At 40.8% G+C, this 21927-nt stretch overlaps 1 protein-coding gene and 1 long non-coding RNA gene across 29 annotated transcripts in view; both read right to left on the reverse strand.

Annotated features, from left to right (window-relative positions):
• The window catches only part of NRXN1 (neurexin 1), a 730254-nt gene that overhangs the window by 15481 nt on the left and 692846 nt on the right, over window positions 1–21927 (reverse strand). For 17 of the 28 annotated variants that reach the window (XM_037405537.1, XM_037405528.1, XM_037405532.1 and 14 more), the window contains one exon: window positions 6422–6509. In XM_037405537.1, coding sequence (XP_037261434.1) covers window positions 6422–6509 — 88 coding nt within the window. The remainder of the gene's footprint in view (window positions 1–6421; window positions 6510–21927) is intronic. The other 11 variants (XM_037405538.1, XM_037405535.1, XM_037405536.1 and 8 more) reach the window with 1 other exon arrangement.
• Window positions 7216–16854, reverse strand: LOC119156114. Its single transcript, XR_005106974.1, has 3 exons — window positions 16845–16854; window positions 13718–13729; window positions 7216–7435 (listed from the first exon to the last, which is right to left on the reverse strand). It is a non-coding gene; the product is annotated as an uncharacterized LOC119156114 (long non-coding RNA).

The raw sequence follows: 21927 nt of genomic DNA on the forward strand, positions 1-21927 counted from the left end.
CTGATATGTTCATATCACTGCGACGGCAATTAATACATGCTGGAAAGCCTTAGCTTGTGCTGTCATCTCTAGGCTACGTATTAAACCTCTCTTTGAATGCCCCATCCCAGGCCAGGCTGGACAAGGCGTTGGAGCTAGATGGTCTTTAATGTCCCTTCCAACCCAAACCATTTGATGATGATGACAATGTTTGGCAAGGAGTGTCTACTTAATTGTTCCCATTTCAAAGGCATGTTTAGCTAACAATAGCTGCATATTGTCTTAAACTGTGCTTAAAAATTAACGCCAGAATAATTTCATATTTGTCCCAAATCCCCTGTACCACTTGAGGTTACACAAGGAAAGGATGTGTAAGAGTGTGAACACCACCACTACCACCAAAATCACACAGAATGCATTTGAGGAGTCAGAATTCTCTGAACTATAGAAAGATTGTTTGTGAGAGTGAAAGAAAACCTTTCCTTTAGCACGTGCTGTTGTTTTCAGCTGCTCCCAACACTGGGAATGTATGAAAACCCTTAGGCTGCTGGGAAGCTCAGTATTCCCATATTTCAATAGTGTAGCTGGCAAAGAGTAGAGATCAGTGTTGGTGCAATGGATCAATCGCCCTTTTTAACCTCATTTTCTTAGATACTTGAGGAAAAAATTCTTTTTGAAGAAATTCAAATGAGAAATGGCATATTTGTAATTCACAGTGACAGACACCAAGAACTCAGCTTGTTGACAAAGAAGTGGTTCAGCTCACAAGAAAATAATTTGGAAAAATGTAAGATTTGCTTTCTGTTGCTTTGAGGAGGGGTTTACAATTTTTTTAAAAAAATTAAAACAACCTAAACAACCATTGTAACTTCAGTTATAGGAAAATTAATCTATATTTGAAGCTTCTCAGTTCCTTTATGTATAGACATGGTAGGTGGTAATGTTTAGAAAGTTTGTAAATAAAGCATAATTTTCACCCTGCAGTAGTTCATACAGACATGCCTGTATGTATTTCATCTAAGTGTTTTAAAAGGCTGATTCAAGAAAACACAGCGATCTTTCTAGCACTGGAAACACATACAGAACTACAGGATAATTGGACTGAGGCACAAATATTCCCTTTATGTCTTGAGCCATAATGAACACAGTAGCCCTACGAACTAACTGCAGTTTTATTTTTTTTGTTTGTTTGTTTGTTTCAGCTCCTTGCACAATGAATTCCATGAAGTGCATTAAAGTAGGGCACTTGCAGTGATGCATAAATTATAGGAGTCACTTCACCTCCTACTGCAATGTTATCTTGCTGCCAGATGCGCCGGGAATACAGTGCAATAACTTGTGACAGGAAAAGAAAAGCAGAACTTCTAATAACAAGCATAAATCATTCACAGCCTGTATTTTGCAACTCTGCCCATTAGGAAAAAAGGTATCAGTGCTGGGACCAAACCTAAACCATCACAAAGTGCTTGAGAATGTATAATTCCTAGCCTTCTCCGCCTCTCCAATACATGCTATCCCGCAGCAGAGGATGTATCTATGCAGGAAGCAGTTTGTGTGCGAAGCCCTGCACTGCTCTGCTACCAGGACAAAGCCTTCCCCAGAGCCATGGCTGAACCGTAAGAGTCACTTTCAGCAGTGGCTTGTTTGCTTTGTCTTGGCCATACTGATGCTTTGGAGATTTCTGACTGTCGCCAGCTGTTTTCTGCATCGCGATGAGCCTGACCAAGAGGCAGAAAAACCAACACATGCTCCAAGATCAGTCCACAAGCATCTATCCTATTATTGGTCCTTACTTAATAATGTAGGAAAACAACTGATCCCATTTCTCCCTCAGAATCAAGAATCAGGTCTACGAAAGATAACCAGTGCTACCAGCTGGTGGTATACGTCACTGAACTTGATCCTGCCTAGTCTTATCCTACGTACCTACAGAACAGGGGCAAGACCTGACACCAAACACAGTCCTGGGAAGTGGAACCCAAGAGCTGCCAGACAAATGCAGATCAAGAGATGATGAAGTATTTTCTTTGGTTGCAACATGTGAACATGAACAAAAGAGCTTGTTTGTACAAGACTCTTTTTTCACTTTAAAGGTCGTTTTCTGTTAAAACTTCTAAAACCAGTGAATACCATATATTCTGGCCTTAGGACTGCCAAAAACTCCCATTTCTGCTGGGGCCACCAGGAGAGGTTTTCAACCTAATTTCTAACTTAAAGCTCTGTTAAGTTCCAAGTTTGAGAAGGATTTAACTGTAAATTGTAGAAAAGAAGAACCATTCACAGGCATGTTAGAAACCGTAAGAATTTTTACCTGGTCTAGATTTCCCTGCCACTAAACTCAGTGATTTCACTTCATTTGACCCAGTTTGGATCTCTCTGGAACATTTCAATAGCTACAGAAGTGGCTAGAGAATAACTAACAAATAAAATACCAGCCCAGTATAACTGGAAAAAATAAGCTGTGTAGCTCACTGAAACTCAGCAGAAATCAGAGCTCTACAGAGCTCAGAAAAGGCTGGAACAGCAGTCCTGATATGCAGAATGGCAATTTGTCCACCCGCAATTTTATAACTCTTCACATAAAATCAGTAAATCAGCCCAGGTCCTTTTTTTGGATAGGTTTCCCCTAACATTTTTCATAACTTGTCTACAAAATGAAAAGGCTTTATTATTTCCTCTATGACATGATGCTGAAGGAACAGAAACTCTTACTTATTTTTATTATTATTATTATAATAATCATCACCATTATTCTTTGTGTTGTTATTAGTATTTAGAGTAGGAGGGGGGGAACGTGGAGAGACTGTGAAAGCAATACGTGTTGCTTTACTATACAAAACATAACGCAGATAAAATATGTTGACTAAGTTTTGCATGCTAATAAATTTGTTATGACTTCATCCAATTACGGCACATTTAGCAGTTTGTATACCACAATGAAATCTGCAATTATAATTTTTGTGACTTTATGTTCCAGACAAGTTGATGGGATTGCTGCTTAGCAGCTCTTAATCTGCTCTACGTTTTTATGTTCCGTACAAAATTTGTTGCAAATTGCATCTTTCCATTTATTGTTTAGAAGACAGGTGCACAGAAAGTGAAGCGGGTGGTGGCAGACCAAGACTTGTTAGCCACCACATACTGCCACATATTTATCCTGGAAAAGAAGCCCTATCTTAAGCATAAATCTCACTAATCAGGAAAATCTAGATAATGAGTATTTTCTATGACATACAGGTTTGCCATATTCAAATTGTGTGTTGAATAGGCTCTCATTCTGAGCTGAGAACTTTGGTTAGAAACGGGCATATTATGGGCAATCATCATAGAAACATATGGTTATGGCTCTGTCAATAAAACTGGATGGGCTCTGGCCATCCCTGAAATGTATTCCTGACAGAGAAATGTTGACCTGAGAGCTCTGAGGGCATCTTCTCTGCTGCTGGGGTGGATCCTTTTGCTGACTGACCATCAGGCAGCAAAACAAGAAATCAAATGGGATCTCAGACTACGGGCTCTGAAGTGCAAATGTAAGAGTAAAATGGTCCTTATTCGCCATATGTTCTGCCTCCAAGAAGTTATCCGCCAGGAAACATAAGCTTCACCATGAGGAGTAGCAAATCTGGTTTGTCAAAAGGGTTAAGGTGAAAAAGCTGAACTGAAGCATGGGAAGGATTTAAATGGAGGTACATATCCTTTTCTATCTCCTACCCCAAATGAAAAGAGGAAAAAAAAAATCATCAATCTGTCAGTGTTAACAATATTATGCTTCTCTCCCTTAAGTTCCAGCCTCCCATTTAGGAGTAGCTCAAATCCACATGAAGCTTGCAGTACTACCGAGATGGACCTGTGCCTACCAGACTATTAACGGAGAAAGCTTATTCATAAGACGAAGTGACTAAGACTAAAACAGCTTGTGGAGAGAAAGATATGCTAGAAGTTATGACTTCAGTAACCCCTTTGGTTCATCTTGTTTCAAATACAAGAAAGGACAAGGCCAATGAAGAGGGAGGCAAATTAATAGCTTTTAAGAGTTGAGAGTGGGAGGACAAGTGACATTTTGATGTAAAGAATGACAGATAAAATGATCCAGACAATTGGGATTATATGGAGAACATAATTCCTGTGCCATTCCACACTTCTTTTTTAAAAAAATAAGCAGTAACAGTTGGGATCCAAGAAATGAAGCACTAAAACCATTCTCACATCAACAAAACCGAGAAGCATAGCTGGGTGCTGAATGGTAAGTTAAACCAGGAGAGGTAAACACCGGGACGTAAAGCTAATGGCAATGTTTTGCAGGAAGACTATTATTCCCATCCCCCTTCTGGACCATAGGTTGGACAGAAACGATAACCTGTCAGAAAGCTTCATTTCACCCCTCTCATTCCTGCACCCATCAGCTAAATGACTGAGCACGGCTCCGGGAGTACCAAGCCTTGCAGCTCCACATCTGAAATTTAAAACAACCTCAGAGAAGAATTATTCTGGAATTGTATTGGCTATCTGCAAGCTGTAAGGCTGAGACAATACAAATTCACAGCTAATATTCATATTATTCATATAAATACAAATACAACAGCTGCATGCTCACAGGGTTTTGGAAATGTTTTAGTGCTGAGTACATAATGTATTGTTTCACAATTACCTTATAAAAGTTAAACCAAAATATTAAAATTATCTACATTTACAGTACATAAATGTCAATTTATCTATTGAGCAGCACTGCCTGAGTTAACTAAAGCAGGGAAGCAATTAACATGAATGAGCTCAGAGCCATATGAGCTAGTGCATTGACTCATACGGGACAAGGCAGTTGTTAAACTCAAGAATTTGGAAAATGAGAAGGAAAGAGCAGAGGGGAAAAAAGAAAAAATAACTGAAAATTAATTTTCAGACTTTCAGAAAATGAATTCTTATCCCAACTCCTAAACATCTTGATCATGATGTCTGGGACTTCTGCAAGTGAAATGTCTTCCTGAGACATTAAAAAATGTGTAAGGTGGGTGTACCTGTTGCTGCTCAGATTTAAGAGTAGTCATTCCATCTTGTGGCATTTTGAAAGCCACTCTGAAATCCTTTTATTGGCCAGCAAAAGAAACCAACCACAAAGTATTCTCATCAAATCTATAAACATCTTGGTTCCTGGAAGCACTCAAATGCCACTCTGCAGGTCCATCAAACATGGAGACAAGCCATAAATGTCTCTGCCTTTACTTAATTCAAATATATAATTATTCCATGTGGGTATTAGGCTATGTGACTTGGAAAAGGAACCATGCATCTGCATTTGAAGCAAAATTTAATTTGTCTTAAGGCTATGTAGACATATCTCCTGCCTCAGATTTGGGTGCTGTACTAAGATTGCTCTTAGCTGTGATTTGCATTTATAGACTGCTTTCAAATTTAATTGATTTCTGCTTTGATCTTAATTCTTTTCGTATTAGGTATTGTAGCAAGTAGCAAAGATTACCAAATTACCTAACCAACTGAGAGCAGGTGTGCTACCAAATAGCACAGAATTCAAGTGAATAAGAAAAACGGAGATATATATTTTAGCACAGGCTGCTCACTCAGAAAAGGTAGCAGCTAATCCAAGATGACAAAGAAAGCAGGAGTAACTCATTGCACTATCTGGAATTTTTGAAGGTTATAGAGGAACGTAATGCTTCACACTGCTGCTATGAAGTTTTGCATTCCTTTCCCATCTGTGATAAACATTCGGATTTTTAGAGAAGGCATGAGGTATTTCATTGCATATGAAGGTAAAAGGGAAATTATATCACAGAGAAAAATTAGTACTAAATCTCCATTATCCAGTGGCAGTAGGAAAGACATGGCCAAAACACTACAAAGTTTTTGTTCCACAGAAAATACTAGAACGTCAAAATTTTTCATTTCTAATCAGAACTAAAACATACACTCTGAATAGTCTTGGCTTGGAAAAAAGCCATAAAACAATTTGAAATTTCAGACCGTTGTATTCTATGTCTTCAGCTTCAGGTTTTTACTGTCTATACAGTATTTTATACCACATAGGACAATTCAAAATGAACTCTACTGACATGATATGACATTTTTAATATGGTACTGTTATCGTATTTGGGGGAAATTCTTAAGGCACAAAAAATTGCACCATCTTTCTCCTCAATGATGTTGTCCCTCCTTTATCACAATACCACAGCTGCAACAGCCCTAGAATGCCCTTCCCGGTCCAGGCTCGGGTCAAGCTACAACCTTGCTCAGATCACGACTATTGATGTGCTCCCATCTTTGAAAAAAAGATAGCAAGCTCCCTCTCCGCTGACACTGCCCTGTGTAGAAAGACCCCAGTTCAACTTCTCCCTGCTATGTGAGAAAGGGCTGTCCCACTAGACAGGACTCTGGGGGACTGGAGCATGCAAATATGAAATAAAAGAAAGTAATAAAAAAGTTGACTAACCTAACCCACCTGAGCTCGGCTCACAGGGATCGATGTCCTCATCATCGCTAGGACATTCAGCCGAGGCCACCAGGATGTCATCTGTGGTCTGCAAAGAAAAGAAAAGTCAGATGTATTTTAATGTAAACTGAAGATGTTGTAAGATTCTCACAGGCATTTTTTTTTCTTGCTTGGCATTATGTAAGGCCCAGAGCATTCCAGACTTAACACGTAACAGCACAGCGACACTCTCCAACTCCGTATTAATGGGACTTTGCTTTTCAATTCACACTTGTCAGTTTTTAGAGGAACTCTGTTAGATATCCAGTGCAGGCACTTAAACATTTTAATTTTTTTTTTTTTTTAATAAGAACAGAAAGTAGAAGGATAGAATATGTATACTGGGGCTGCTGGTCTTCCCTCTTTATCTCCAGTATCTCTGCTATGACACTGCTGAAAACATTGAAAGCATTAAAAACCCAAGTCAAAATACTGAACTGCCTGCAGCTGCTATAACGATCAGAAACGTAGTGATGTTTTCTCCATTAATTGCACTTGTTTCTCTGATGTAGAGCCAACAAAAAGGAAAAGAAGCAAACGTGACTTTCACTGAGTTGAAAACTATTTAAGGAAAAGAAAGTTAACTGTCAGGGTTAACCCCCAGCCACTCACTCAGTCCCCATCCCAGAGGGATCGGGAGGAGCACCAGAAAAAGGTAAAAGTCGTGAGTTGAGATAATAGCAGTTTAATAACTGAAATAAAAAAAAAAAAGGAAAAAAACCCCCACAATAATAATTGTAATGAAGAAGGGGAGAGAGAGGAATAAAACCCAAGGGAAAAAAATACAGGTGATGCACAGCACAGTTGCTCACCGCCCGCCGACTGATGCCCAGCCCGTCCCCGAGCAGCGATCGACCCCTCCCACCAACTGCCCCCAGTTTACATACTGAGCGTGACGCTCTATGGTATGGAACATCCCTATGGATAGCTCGGGTCAGCTGTCCTGGCTCTGCTCCCTGCCGGCTTCTTGGGCACCTGCCCCTGGGCAGAGCACGGGGAACTGGAAAGTCCTTGACTATGAGTAAGCACTACTTAGCAACAACTAAACCATCATGTCAGCAACTAGGAAGAAAATTAATTCTATCCCAGTAAAAAACAGGACAAGAAGAAAAAAAAAAGTCAAGGAAAGAAAACAATAATAAGTATACGCAGTGTTAGAAGGTATCATCCTATTTTCTTAAATATGGGAAAACATCTCATTTTCTTAAACGAGTGAAATATTGCCCCAGTGCTGTGTTTAGATCCAAGGGGTTCTAGGAACTGCTATCCAAAATGAGCTTGGACCGTTCCTTGTATGAAAAAAATCAAATAAATCAACACAAAGGAGACAAACCAAAGGATGTATGATACAACACGCTATAAAGAACAGAATCTGGGGATTCCTATCTACCGCTTCTTACAGTGCAAGAACGAGGAGATACTCAACGCAACACTGAAGCAATCAATCTCAACATGATAAAATGAAATACCTCCTGTTCAAGCCACCTCTGAGAACAGTCATTTAGAAAGGTAATAAGAACATCCAGAGTTATTAGGGGAAATAATAGCAGGGAAATATAAACTGTCATGCTCCTGGATATTTCTCCAGCAATTACTAATGAGGTTAGGAAGAAGCTTTTCCTATGGGCAAGACATTTCATAACTGTCCATTTCAAGCTTCTCTTTGCCTCACCAAAGGAAATACATGGGGAGAATAAAAAGTCTGCATCACATTGAAACAAGAAGCTAAGGATACAGGAGGCAAAAGCCAATCTTGGATTCCTATATGGCACATATGCCAAAGAGTTTAAGTCTAAGTTTAAGAACATGTAAAAATTTTATTTCTATACAGTAGGACCAAGGCCTAACCGATGTTGTTTATCATTATCATTCTAACTGAAGTTTTAAAGCAAAGCATATTACAGTAATAGGCTTTACTTCGTCATGCTTCAAGAACATTAATGAATATATGCTTTCAGCACTTCTGTGAAGTAGGAAAGTGATACAGGAATACATTCATTAATATGCGAGGCATAACAAAAAAAAGCCTATTATCATAATATTATATTTTACAGGTAAAAGACGGAGGCATAAGTGAATGAAGTAACTTGCTGAAGGTAACCAAAAAGGCTGTAGACAACAGCTACGTTATGTCACAGTTCGATGCCCTAATCATAAAAATTATCTTTCCTTATAGCTGACAAAATTTATAGCTGGGGGAAACCACTGTATAAATCTGTAATGCTGCCAAAACTAGCTGGCAGATTTGAAATGAGAATTAAAAAGAAAAAAAAAATATATTCTAGATGTCCATTCTTTCTGCCATGTGGAATAAGAGGTCTAACAAAAGCCAGCTGCAAACATCCTCTTGAATGCCTAATATCCCTTTCTTTTCCCCAGAATACAACCATTAAACTTGAAAATCAATCTTAAGTCTCTTTGTGGAAAAGCATCTATGTTTTTCCTAAAGTATATAAAACAAACAAACAGGTAACCAAGAAAAGCCTGCACATAAAGAGTTAACTCTGTCCTGTGAAAAACACAACTACTAAGTATAAATAATTACTAATAAGTATAAAAAAAGGTATCGTGCATTTCCCAAACAATTTCAATATTGTCAGTGAAACCAGTATCATATTTTTCCTTCTGCCCATAACACTGGGGAAGACTATTCTTTCCTGCCCTGCCTGAACGTTTACCAATTGATCACTGGGAAATTGTACACAAATACCATTAAACAGAGAGGATCACATGCATACATAAATAGTCATAGCAAAAAACGATGGCCTGTGAGATCTACTGGTCTCACTGGAATTCTGTTTAAGGGCGCTTCAGTACACCCATGGGCAAGCAACCCTCATAACTTGAGCGAACTGAGGTGAAACAACGCAATAGGTTGGTATAATTATTGCAGTGCCCCTGATTACTCTTTGTATAGGATAGTATGGTCAGGGTTTACTTTAAGTAGCTCTACTTTCTGTACAACTTGCAGTGCATTCAAAATTACCAGAAAATAAGGATGGGTAAATCATACACTTCTGGTGTCTTAGTGTATGAGAGAGACTTTGCTCAGTTACTTCTAAGAGGGAGTGTCAAAACTGTCTTTATAAAGTGACACTAATTCCAGTCTACGGAAAGAGTATTCACACTTCTGCAAGAACAAAGGGATGTTCTTGACTGATAAAAGTGCATGTATATTATGGGCACAGAGATGAATAATACCTTAAATAAACGTGAACATAGCACATCAAGAAAGATCTTGTTAAAGTCTCAGAGTATTAAAGGAAATCGTGCATATTTCAAAGCCCATAATAGGTATAAAACTGATTTCATTGCAAGCAATAAATCAAGTATCAGTATTTGAGTAAGAGACGGAAGTGATGTGAAAAACTGTTTTCTTCAGAAAAATACGTCAGGAAGGATTCCAGTTTAAGGATCAATGAATAGCTGTGTCACAGCCCCCCACTGTTCCCCCCTTTCCCCAAACCCAAATGCCTCCTTCCTGCTACTCACACATATTTTTATCAGAAAAAAAAGGCAAAGAAGCTGTGAAAGGCAAGTGAAATGGCAGTGATCAAGCAACAAATAAAAGCCATCGGACTGCTTAACACAATTTAAAATGGGATTAAGAATTAGCTAAAACACTAGAGAATATAAAACATACATCAATTAAAGAAATACTGTGGGCCAGCTACCAGAGGTGGTTTGGTTTTTTTTCCAAAAGAGCTCTGACTGAAGGGAATTTACCTGAACAGAGAATGGGATTATTGAGACCTAAGGGTCTCAGACAGCCACAGGGTACAGATAAATAATGTGAGATAGAGTAATACATTTTACTTTCTGCACATTATCTTTTTCTCATGCTTTTTAATTTGGATGGAAAGATTTAAAACAAATCAGCTCTCCTAAGTGAATTGCAATTGTTGCTAGCACTATGGCTAATTTACAGGACACTGCTTCGAGCATTCTCATTAATCAAGGATTTAAAAGTCAGTGGAAAATCCCTTATTTACAGTGAGTGCCTAATAGGATAACATCCAACTGGTATCATCATAATACATGATCGGATTAGAATGTCTCTTGGGCGAGTTGTTCAAATTCATTTAAGAAGCAATACTCTAGCTGTAAGAGATTTAAAGAAAATGTATTAAAATAGCAGGTGTAAAACAGGGAAGTCCAGGCAGAATTTCTTTTGATTGCATGATCTTTTCTTTGTGTATTTTCAGAGCTTTTCAGATTCAGTCGGCAGATGTGGTTGTACAATTTCAAATGCAGTCCATTATAATATGCGGCTTCTTAAAAAGTTGGGACATCTGTTCACATTTCAGAAAAAGGATGGTAGAAAAAGCTTATGATTAGCATGCCAATATAAAAAATGGACAAAATATAGATATATCACATTTTGTAAAGCTAGAAGTCACTGCGTAATGTAATTTCTGACAATTACTCATGGGTGTAGCCCCTGCAGGAACAGGTCTTGCTTACATCAGTCAGGTGTGCTGGAAAAAAATAAGGACTTTGGGATTTGTGTCTTAGCCAAGAGAAAGTTCAGGATAACACCAATCTGCCACCTTGCCTGAGGAAGGAAATGGTGACTATTTCAAGAAAGCTCCTGGCCAGATCAAAAACTGATGCTCTAGTCCTGGCTCAAAGACAGCAACAGTCTGTAGCTATGGATAAACGTCAAGCTGCTCAAAGGCTACTACCATGACCAGTAATTATGGCTGTGCCCCTCTAATAGTGCTCTTTGAATGCTATGTCATTAAAAAAAAAATAATTGCAAATGAATAAACAATATTGGAAAGTAATTTTATTATTATTATTGTTATTCAGGTTGTGCACGACTGGGCATAAATACATACCATCTTCTTCAGTTTTTGTGTATGAAGCTTGTTGTAGGTGAAGGTACCAGAGAAATACAATCTAAAAATTAAATCACCAATCTGAATCGTGCGTTCATTAACAGTATAATGGATCCTGCATATTTTCTTTTGTAGTATTCCACCAGCTCTCCTTTAAATCATAGCACCCTACTCTGAATATAGTTTATTCCTTTCTTGTTCAATAATACACTTTATCCCATGAGAACTGCGAGTAAATCCAAATCACACAACAGTTAAAACCCAGCAGTCCTAAAATATTATATGAATTATGAACAGCATAACTGCTTGTGACTACTGCTTAAATTATTTTAGATGAGAACTTCAACAGTGTAATCAAAACCATTCTTATTTATTTGTACAGCTTTAGCGCTTAATGATACCAGCCGGGCACCCTTGTGCTTGGTGCTAAAGGCAGCTGGAAGGACAAGGCTCTGCTCTGGGGGGCTTCCAGTTTGATTTTGGCTCAGATACAGCACATGAGTGTGAGGGAGGGGGAGCAGCGGACAGGAAGGGTCAGGTGAGGATGCTACTGGGAAGCGCTAGCAGTTACGCAGGTTGCATCTAGCAAATTTTCCACAATGATGCTCCAAGACGGCGGGAAGGAAGGTCAGGCAGAAAAGAGGCAGAGAAAAAGCCAGGCAGAAGCCTGTGACTGGCCAAGGAGATGCTGGGACCAGATGGTGCCTGGAGAGCGCTGCTGAGGCTGAAAGCCTCTCCGAGGAAAGTCAGTGTATTTAAAACCCCGTCTGGCGAGGGTAGCGCAGGAGGAGGCAAGCAGCTCCAGCCCGGCAGGACCCAGCATGGCTGTGCTGGGAGGGGGAGGAGCAAAGAAAGTGAGAATTTAATGGTAAGGTCATGGGAAGGAAGGGGACAAGGTGGTAAAAGGGGGCAGCCAGGATACAAGGAGGATGACAGCGATAGACCTGATTATGTGGACATTAATGGGTAAGAATTTAATACCTGTCAACAAATGACTGCCTGAAAACATATTTTGGGATGTAGGACTAGGAAATAAACCGTCTAATTCTCCTTTCCCCTTTTGAGAAATGCTTGGTTATTGCCTCTGCTTACATTGCTTCATTTTTCTACTGAAAAATGCTTATTGAAATACCTGCCATTTAGTTCAGAGAGAATCAGCTACAACTGCTATTTAAACACAGATGTCTGCTTCAGCTTATCAGTATATATAGCTAGAACCATGGCACAAACAAAGGGTTTGGAAAGCCAACGTATACACACTGCTACCTTCTTCTTTAGCTGTGGCACACTTTCCTTTAAAAATACAGTTTGTGCAACATCTACAGAAGGGAGCTTTCAGCAGTCATTTTGTACTTTTGCACTGGACTCATTAACTTCTGAGGCAGAAGGGACTTTCCTCCAAACTAATCCCTCACATATATTCCTTTCTTCCCTGATTTTTCTCTTAACGGGAGGAATAAAGTAACCTAAACCAATGGGAATACTGGCAGAAACCAACAGGGCATGAAAGATCACAAAAAAGTTCATGTGGAAAAAAAAATCAAATTTCATTTTTTGGGATGGGATTAACTGCACAATTTTCCAGCCAAGACTCTGCAATTTAAATTTAATTTTCTGTGTATGAAGCAGATCTCTGTGACTGGTTGCTGAGACAGTCACAGAAAGAAACTCAAATATGTCACATTAGTCAGTAGTACTCTTCAGCTAGCTTCTCCCTGGTGTTAATAACCTCCCATCGCATAAGGCAGTTTGCTGACAAAGATGCTAAAGTGATCTAGCACTAATATCGGCTCTAGATGACATGTTGTTTAGACAACTGCCTCTAAAGTTTTATTTAACCTGCTACAGGTCAAACAAGTACATGTGCATCAATTACCACTCGTCCATCCACACACAAAAATTATTTTCTCAGCACTGTGCTACTGGAAAATGTTATTTCTGGATATGGATATTAAAATGCTAATATTTCAAGCGCATACACAATATTTATTGTATCTTTTATTAACTGCTGACATATTATTACCCTGTAATGTGAAAATACAGCAACTGAAAATCAAATCGCTTTCTCAAAACTGGCTCACATCTAATTAATACTGTCATGTTATTTCTTGAATCAGTCAGTGTTTGACACTGGAAGAAAGCAAAAGCCTTGATTTACAAGTTCCTCTCATAGGGGGAAAATAAAAAAAAAAAAAAAAGAAGAAAGAAAAGAAACTTCTGAGCTGCAATAACCAAACACCGTAAGGCCTTTCAGTTTGTGAAATGAGTGTCACAGAAACTAAACTCTGGTTTTGGTCTCGGTGTAGGTAAAGCCCAAGATGGTGCCTCGGGTGCCCCGCAGGCCACCTCCAGCCCCTGTCCCCAGACCCCAGCAGTGATGGGAACACAGCTGCCCCGCACAGCAAAGCACAACAACCTCATTTCTGGCCTCCACCTCTCCACATAAAGTACAAAAAGTCTATCTTTCCACATAGTAACCTTAAAATCCAGAGTATTATTTCCATGCAGGGCAGCATTTGTATTACTTCTCCATTTTCCCTCCTCCTCCCAAACATCTAAAGTTCTCATGGGCAAAATTACCACAAGGAGCGGAAATATATTTGAGAAAAGGATTTATAATATAATGTCAACAAAACTGCATGGCTTTCTTTTAAGCTCTGAATTTGAAGTTAATTGCTTTGGTCAAAGTCATTTGTCTCATCTGGAGAAAACCAAAAGCAGAGCTGAGAAAATCCACATGCTGGCAAAGCTACAACTTTTTACCTGGACAGCCAGCCAGGCAGCACTCTGCATTAATCTTTAAAAATGAAAGCATTACTAATTAAAAATAGGTAAATAACCCAAATCTTTCCCTATCAGGTCATGTCCCTTACCTCCTGCAATGTATGAATAATGTTAGTTTCATTGATGCAGAACCGAAACCAACTTCTGTATTCATTTTATTTATGAATGTCACTTTTCTTGGACCCTCGTGAAACTTTTTGGGAGCTGCTGTCTGGAAAATCAGCCCACTGGTCTTCCTCCCTGGTTCTCTCCCTGCTGTGCAACTAACGAAAATGCCCACGTCTCCATCGGTGTATTTCTCACTGGACACTCTTCCTTATTTAAAGGCCGTGAAAGGAGATGTTCACCACCATAGCCACTGCGCCACGCCAGGGGCTGCTCTGGACTTCTCGGAAGAAGGTGACCCTGTACGAGCTGCGGTTCTTGGAATCAGAGCCAGCAGCCCCCACACAGTGACGAGAGTATCAAGGATGGGAGTCACCATTCCTCAGGTCTCAGCGGGATGAAGGGTTATTTTTTGGTCGTTACTTGCTTACTTGATCCAAGTCTTAAGCTATAGCACAGGGTTTGGTGTTTACAGAGGGAACTGATGTTTGCCAGGACTGTTGGACTCGTGCTTCAAAATGGTGCTGGTGGCAACGAAGGGTGAGCTGTCCGTGTTTCACACCCTTCACATCCAGGCCAGCTCGCGTCAGAAAAACCCGATGGCATGTTTTGCATGAGGAATCATGCTCATTTGGCATTGCTAAAGACCTCAATTTGTTTTGCAGTCCCAGAGGAATGGACCAGGACTTCTTTCCTGAGAACGGTGTCAGGCACCGCCTTGCTTGTGATTGATGCAGAACTACAGGTACAGCACAAAGACCTGACTGATCCGATCCCTGCGGCTGGAGGTATTGGGGGGGGGGGAAGCGGCTGGCGGGGAATGACAAATGTGTGAGCACTGTACCATGCCTGCATTGCTCCCTTTGCTCCATCCTCCTCTCCCCGTGCCCTTGGGAACTGCCGGCTGCTCCCACCGCTCTGCCTGCCCCCAGACCCCCGAGCCACCCGGCTGAGGGTGCAGCAGAACTACCCCCATGGTTCCTCATGCTGGAGAAAGAAGCACAGATGAAGAGACATTGCACAAACCCGAACCTTCTCCTTGAAAGTAGGTTTTGAGATGTAACAGCCCAGCAAAGAACTCACTGGCACCTAATTGCATAATGCTTAGTTTTATATTGGCTACAGCAGCCATGGCTTGGGTGAAGAATGAATGAATCATCACATTATTTCTCTCTGATCTAACTCTGAGTTTCACAGTGGTGTAACATTTCTGTTTCCAGAAATATTTTTTTTTTTCCAGCTAATTATCATTCTGCGCTTACAAATACTGTCACAGATCATACTGCTCAGAAGCAGCTGTGCTTTTCTTCAGCTTACCTTTATCACCCTTATTTCCCCCAGGTAACTAAAAGAGGCTGAGAACAAGGGACAGGTAATCTGTGAACTCTTTAAAAGTCACTTGTGCTTTCTTTCTGACATTCTCTTCAAAACATCCATATTCTTCCCTCATAAACACCATACTTCATTACAGAACAAGAACAACAGAACTGCAGTTTGATTTTTGTTTTGTTTTTACATTTGCACTAAGCCTAAAATATATGCAATGGAATGTGATTGATGAAACGCAATCCTATTATTTTCTCCTAGGCAAGAAAATAATTTTGCCTCAAGTATGAGAGAAATGTTTCTGGGCATTATGCTTGCATTTTCTGGTATCATTTTATTTTTAGCCATCTCCTTTTGCTGAAGTAAACATTTTGGTCTCCATTAATTCTGAACTTGCAAAACACAGTGGAGACTTCTGTAAGTTCTTGTTCTTTTTAACCCAGAGACTCTGTCCTTATTAAACTGCAACATTATAACAGCAATAGCAAAGCTTTTAATTTATATTCCTGTATCTACAATCACATGTATAGAGATTGCTGAATTTTTGGAATATAAAACTCACTGCATTTGTGTCAATCTCAGAAAACTCGGGCACAGAGTTAATAACGATTTCAGAAATGACTATTTGAGCGTTTGTTGGGGAAGTGGGGTTGCTTTTAATTGACCAGTGAGCTGCTAACATAGGCTATCTTTTTGCAACTTTATCACATGGTTTAAGACCATTCTTAGCAAAACTTAATAGAGAAAGGACCAGAACCAGCATTGGACACTTCTAAGATTTGGCTGGACAGGGTGCTGGGCCATCCTGTCTACACCAGATGTTTATCAAAAAAGGTCAGACCAGGTGATCCTTGAGGTGCCTTCCACCCTGGTGTTCCGTGAGTCTGTGACTCGCTTAGGTATGACCCCCCGCCTTACACAGCAAAGGCAGAAAAGCACATATGCTGTACGACACTTCCATCTTTTTTATACGATCAGAGTACTGCCAGTTGTACTTACTGTGAGAATCCGACTGTTAAATTGGACCACACAAGAATACCTTGCTCCACTGATATCCATGGGAACTTTATTACTGGTCTCAAAAGAGAGGAAGGCAAGAAAACTCCGTCACAAGGAATACTCCCTGCAACTAACACGCAGTGTCTGTTCTCACTCACCTTATTTTCAGGGTGGAAAGAGCTTTACTATCTTGTTTCAAAACAGAGAGCACAAAATAATCATTTTAGAAGAAATGTAGAAAACTGCAGAAGCTGTCTGACTGCTTTTTAGCCATTTAGGTAAACCAGGCATCTGATCTTGTCCCAGAGTGAGACGGGGACAGTAAAAACAAAACATGGGATCTTCTATTTAACACTGACCTAACCATACCAAGTTCCTCCAGTTCATTTGAGCATGTCTTTGACTCAAGGCAGATCACTTCGAGTCAGTCAGAGCAGGTAAGTGCCTGCTGATAACCCTCTCCCAATCCTCGTCTTCCTCTCCTGGAGGTCCCACTGCCAACACTTTCCTTCCCTGAATTTTATAATGAAGACAACAATTTAAAATTGTCGCGTGGCTAAGAGGGCACATTCCTCCCTCTCAGATACCAGCCCCTTTGTCACACACTGTCCCCTAGGACCACTGGGTTACACAGGTTTACCCAAAGCAGGGACAGGAGAAATGAAGCTGGCTGCCCACAGACCTGTCTTGGAAATATGGCCTTTTCAAATACAGAGCAGTTCGTTCCACTACTAAAATCTGCCACATTTCCTTACCTTAATGTTTTAATTTAAAAACTCAAACAACATTGGCAGGACCAGGGGAAGTACTGGGGAAGTAGCCTTCTAGTTTTGCAGGGCCAAGAAATGCCCTACAGAGCTTCACCCTGCGAGTGCAACTTGTTAATACTAACAAGACTTAGCTACATGCACTGGAAGGAGACAATGCCTAATTGCCTTTCAATTAAAATAAGAGTTTCATTAAAGCCACTGTTTTGAAGATACGGTTAGTCAGGTAAGTTTCTGAAAGTGTACTTTTGTCACAGAAGTATTTGGGTTTCTTAATGATGCCTTTATTTCCTCACTGTCTAACAAAGGGCACATGAAATTCAGGTGAGAAACATCCTACAGGAAAGCAGCGATGCTTTGCATGCCGGGGGATGCTCTAGGTGATGGCTGTGGGAGCAGCACCATGCTTCGGATGGCACCACTTAACCTTTGGGAACCTCTGCACCATCAATTGTTTCCAGGCTTCGATTTCCTCAAGTAATCACTTTCAACAAAAAGCAGAGAAAGTTTAAACTTGTGTCATTTGGATAAGTTTTATCTCTGTCACTACTCCAGTGCTGTGAATTCAATACACACCACAGTACGGTACGGTACCTACCCTTCCATTTTGAAGATCCTGTATGCCTTTGCTCTTAGTTTTATCCAATTAGCTCTTTAAAGATACATACCAACCCCGCCGGTACTTTTTGAAGCCTGGGTGTATCAAATCATAAGTCTATGTCCACGCACACACACTTGTAACGAAACACTTCCATTACTTCTCAGACCAGGTTAAGCAAAAATGAAAAAGAGGAAGACAGACACATTATTTTCACGCAGACGTTGTTTACAACCGTGCTGTTAAGCAGGAGCCAACCTTTTTCATCACATGCATGAAAACCCACCCAAGGGTGTCAGGCTAAGGAAAACTGCAGCTCGCACAAGAGGTCATTTGGGTTTGGGACCTAAAAGTATGGTCTGGCTGCAGAGGATAGGCAGTGGTTATCCAGTAGCAAAGAGAGGAACTCAGACCTGGGAGACAATTTCTCCAGTGCTTTCCGTACTGCTGCTGACAGCGTTTGGACAGCGAGGAGGAGTAAGCCAGGCTTGGGTAGGAAGGAGAGAGAGATCTGGCTCAGAACGATGGCAGGGGGGTGTGAAAGGTAACTGAGATCAGCTGGTGGAGGATTTGGGAAGAGAAAGGAAGCGGTGTGCTTGTGGTACGGCTCGGTGGGACACACACCGTTACAAAGGGGAGGGGGGGGGGGGGGCACAAAGAGCTCCAGTAAATCAGCAAAGTGGCACACCGTGAGCTAAAAGAATGCCAGGTGTGGGGAGGCTTGGGAAAAGGACAAAGGATGCTGGGCCAGCCACTGGGATGAAAAATTACAGGTTTGTAGCCACCAGAACAGGCACCAAGATTTCAGCTTTCCATCCACTGTCAGCAGCTACCTGCTAATTGCTCTAGCAAGAGCCTTTAAGTTATAAATTTTAAAATTTCTCATTTTATTTGTTGAAATACAGCACAAAAGCAAGGAAATTTCATTTTACTGAAGCACAAACAGAAAGATAGCGTAAGGTTACTCTTTAAAACTAAAAAGGATTTTGCAAGACCCAGCCTCAAACTCAGCTGGGACTCCAGAAGAAGTTCTTGGTGCAACAGAGATGTTCAGCTGGGTCCCCAAATAGACATGCGGTGTCAGGAAAGGCTATAATTAAACTCCCTGGGTCTGTCAGTCTTGTCTATATGGGAACGTTATTGTGATAGAAATGGAGTTAATTTAAACCTGGTATAACTCCCAGGTGGATAAATTTATGGGGGAAAAGACTTGATGTTTTCTGCGTAGCTTTGGAAGGCAGCGTAAGCTACCTCCCGCCAGCCCATGGTTTTGCTCAGTGCATCAACAGGAGGAGCTGAAAGGGTCAGACTGCACCGGCTCATCCATACTCATGTAACGGCAACAACACGATGCTCTTTGACCCTCTGCAGGGACAAGTTGTTTCACTGTCACTGACGTGTCCAACTGTGTAGCAATCCCCACTACACCTCAACCCTTCCAACTGAGCTCTCTTCCCTGTAACAGCCGTGTCCTGCTGCCAGGAGCACAAACTGCACAACCGAAAGAGCACAGACCAAGGTATGAGAAAATCTGAATTAAAAAAAGACTAGTTTGGTCCTTCTGCCACTGGTCCAACATCAAGCATCCAGGCAGTGTGTCACTGTCAGCATGCCCAAAGTTCCTCATGTTGGACACCCATTGCAGGGTCCGGTTCAAGTCTCTTCAGCTTTTACAAGTCCGAGGAAGCTTCGATACTGTCACTTGCCCTTCACCAGCGCAGCGCAGCACCTTGTACAGGGAGGTGTTATTTCCTTTCTCCCCTGCCCCCCTGCCTTTTTTTTTGATGTCTTTACAAAACCATGTGATCACTAGATTCTCCAGAATATCTTAGATCTGAACAAAGCTATAATATGACCTTCACACAGTGCCCACTATTGATTTCTCACTCCTTCAGTAGTCTTTGGTCTTACACAAGGGGCTCAACCTCCTCCACCACTGATCTCCTGAGGTCAGTCCTTTGGAGCGTGGGACCTCTCTCTTTTCCCTAAATATCACTGCAAGATCCATTTTTTACAAACTCTGCTCACCTTTGCCTCCCTGCTGAAAGACTTCTAATTAGCCTGCTTGGATGATCGAAGTCCTGTGTTGCCCTCAGAGCTCTACCTTTCGCAGCCATCGTTCAGACTTCACTGCATCACTGTAGGACCCAGGGTGAAATTATTTCACCTGTCGCTCGCTGTTCATCATACTGATAATGGGGCAATACTCTTCACTTAACGTTACCCATGTATCATGAATTTTAATAGCCGTAATAAACTTCCACACAGAGGAAAAGATTCTGAGCTGCTTGGAAGGGACACGAGTGCAGGAGCTGCCTGCAAAGCGCCGTGCAACCCCTCTCCTCCCAGATCAGCTATCAAGCAGAAGAAATAGTCCTCAGTGTATGTGAATGTTTTACACCGTGACACCAAGCAGGCGAGTACTCCTTGGCTGCTCCGCAATGCACCCTTTGCCGCTCAGGGCATCCCTTGCTAGTTGTATCCAACCACACAGAGCAGGAATTGGGGTCCAGAATCTGGCCAAAAAATATTACATATGGCAAGTTGTGTTATTAACCTCCCTCAAGAAAGCCGGTACGTATGCAACGCTGGATGTCAGTGCTTTAAGTCAAAGAACCCTAACGAGCAGAGGCACAGCCTGCATCACAGTGTGCAGCGATTTGAAATAAGAGAAATAACAAGTTTGAAACCTTATTTTGATTGATTTTTACAGAACATTAATGTAACATCTAAGCACTCAGACGACGAGAAGAAAAAACTCCACCAGTTAGGTGAGACTACCCACAGATAATTTCTTCACCTGATCATGTCAATTTGCAGAGATTAATTGTATGGAAGGAGCCACACAATGTTGAATTTCATGATAAATGGACAATACGACAGCAGACGATTTCCCCTAATGTTCCGTTATGCTCCTCAACATTTGAAATTTAATTACTTGGAAAAAAAATATGCAAAAGCCCTCAATACCCTCAGCATCACACAGTATTTTCAACTTGAGAAGGCCTTTTGTTTCACCATACAGCAAACTTTGGGTGTGAACCCAAGGGAGGCAGATCTCAGACTGTATGGCAATGTTGCTATAGCAATTATTTGTGGGAACATGTATCAGTCGCATTTTAGCTCTCAAGCCTACGGCTCAGCTCATGTATGTTCATAACCAGAATATAAACTGCCTGATGCTTATTGTGTCCTAATAAGATTTATAAATTACTTACAGTGAGGCATTTCCAATAACTAGGAACGGAAGAATAGTTTTTGTTACTAATATTTAATCATGTTCAGAAAAACGTTTTAGATCTATGCATTCAGTTAAATATTTGAACTGCTCTTTTCCATGAAGTCAGCTATATAAATATATTCCAAAAGCTATCAATTACGTTTTCTGAATTATTGTGCATAATACATTATTCAAATGGGGTCTGCTTTGAATAGCGGTTATTTAAGATCAGATTAGTATTTGGAAGCAAAGGAAGAAAAGCTTAGATCGAGATAAAATTTTATAACCGTTCAGCATAAACGAAGGGTGTTCAAGTATTCTCAAAAGTCCAAGCAGCAGATAAAGCAGAAATATCTGAATCATCCTTGCATATATTTGTCCATTTAATAATACTTCACTGCTTGGCTAAACTAAATTTTCCTGGCTACATTCATTAAAATAAATGCAACTGTGCAATGCTTGGTGATATTACTGGGCAGCTTCAGGCCTCAGCTCAAAACCTCAGAGCCAAAGTACCCCAGGCTTTGGGGGGGGGGTTGGTCTGAAGCTAGTTCAGGCTAGCAAAGCAAATCTATGAACATAGAACTCACAGACAACAGACAAACTACCTCTGCAGACCAGACCCTCTGGGGTGCCCAAGTCATATACTTACTCAGCCCGCTAGAAGCACTTTCTTCAACCTACTGTCCTTTAATCCCCAATTAATTTTATTAATTGATCGCTTACTTTTAAAACTGCTTCAGCAGCCGGACCAGGACGGGCCCTAGGAGTGCATAATGCTGAATTTCACAACAGTCTTTGGTAACGAAAGATCCATCATGGTACAA

Source organism: Falco rusticolus, chromosome 12 (genome assembly GCF_015220075.1).
Source record: "Falco rusticolus isolate bFalRus1 chromosome 12, bFalRus1.pri, whole genome shotgun sequence".
Lineage (NCBI taxonomy): Eukaryota > Metazoa > Chordata > Aves > Falconiformes > Falconidae > Falco > Falco rusticolus.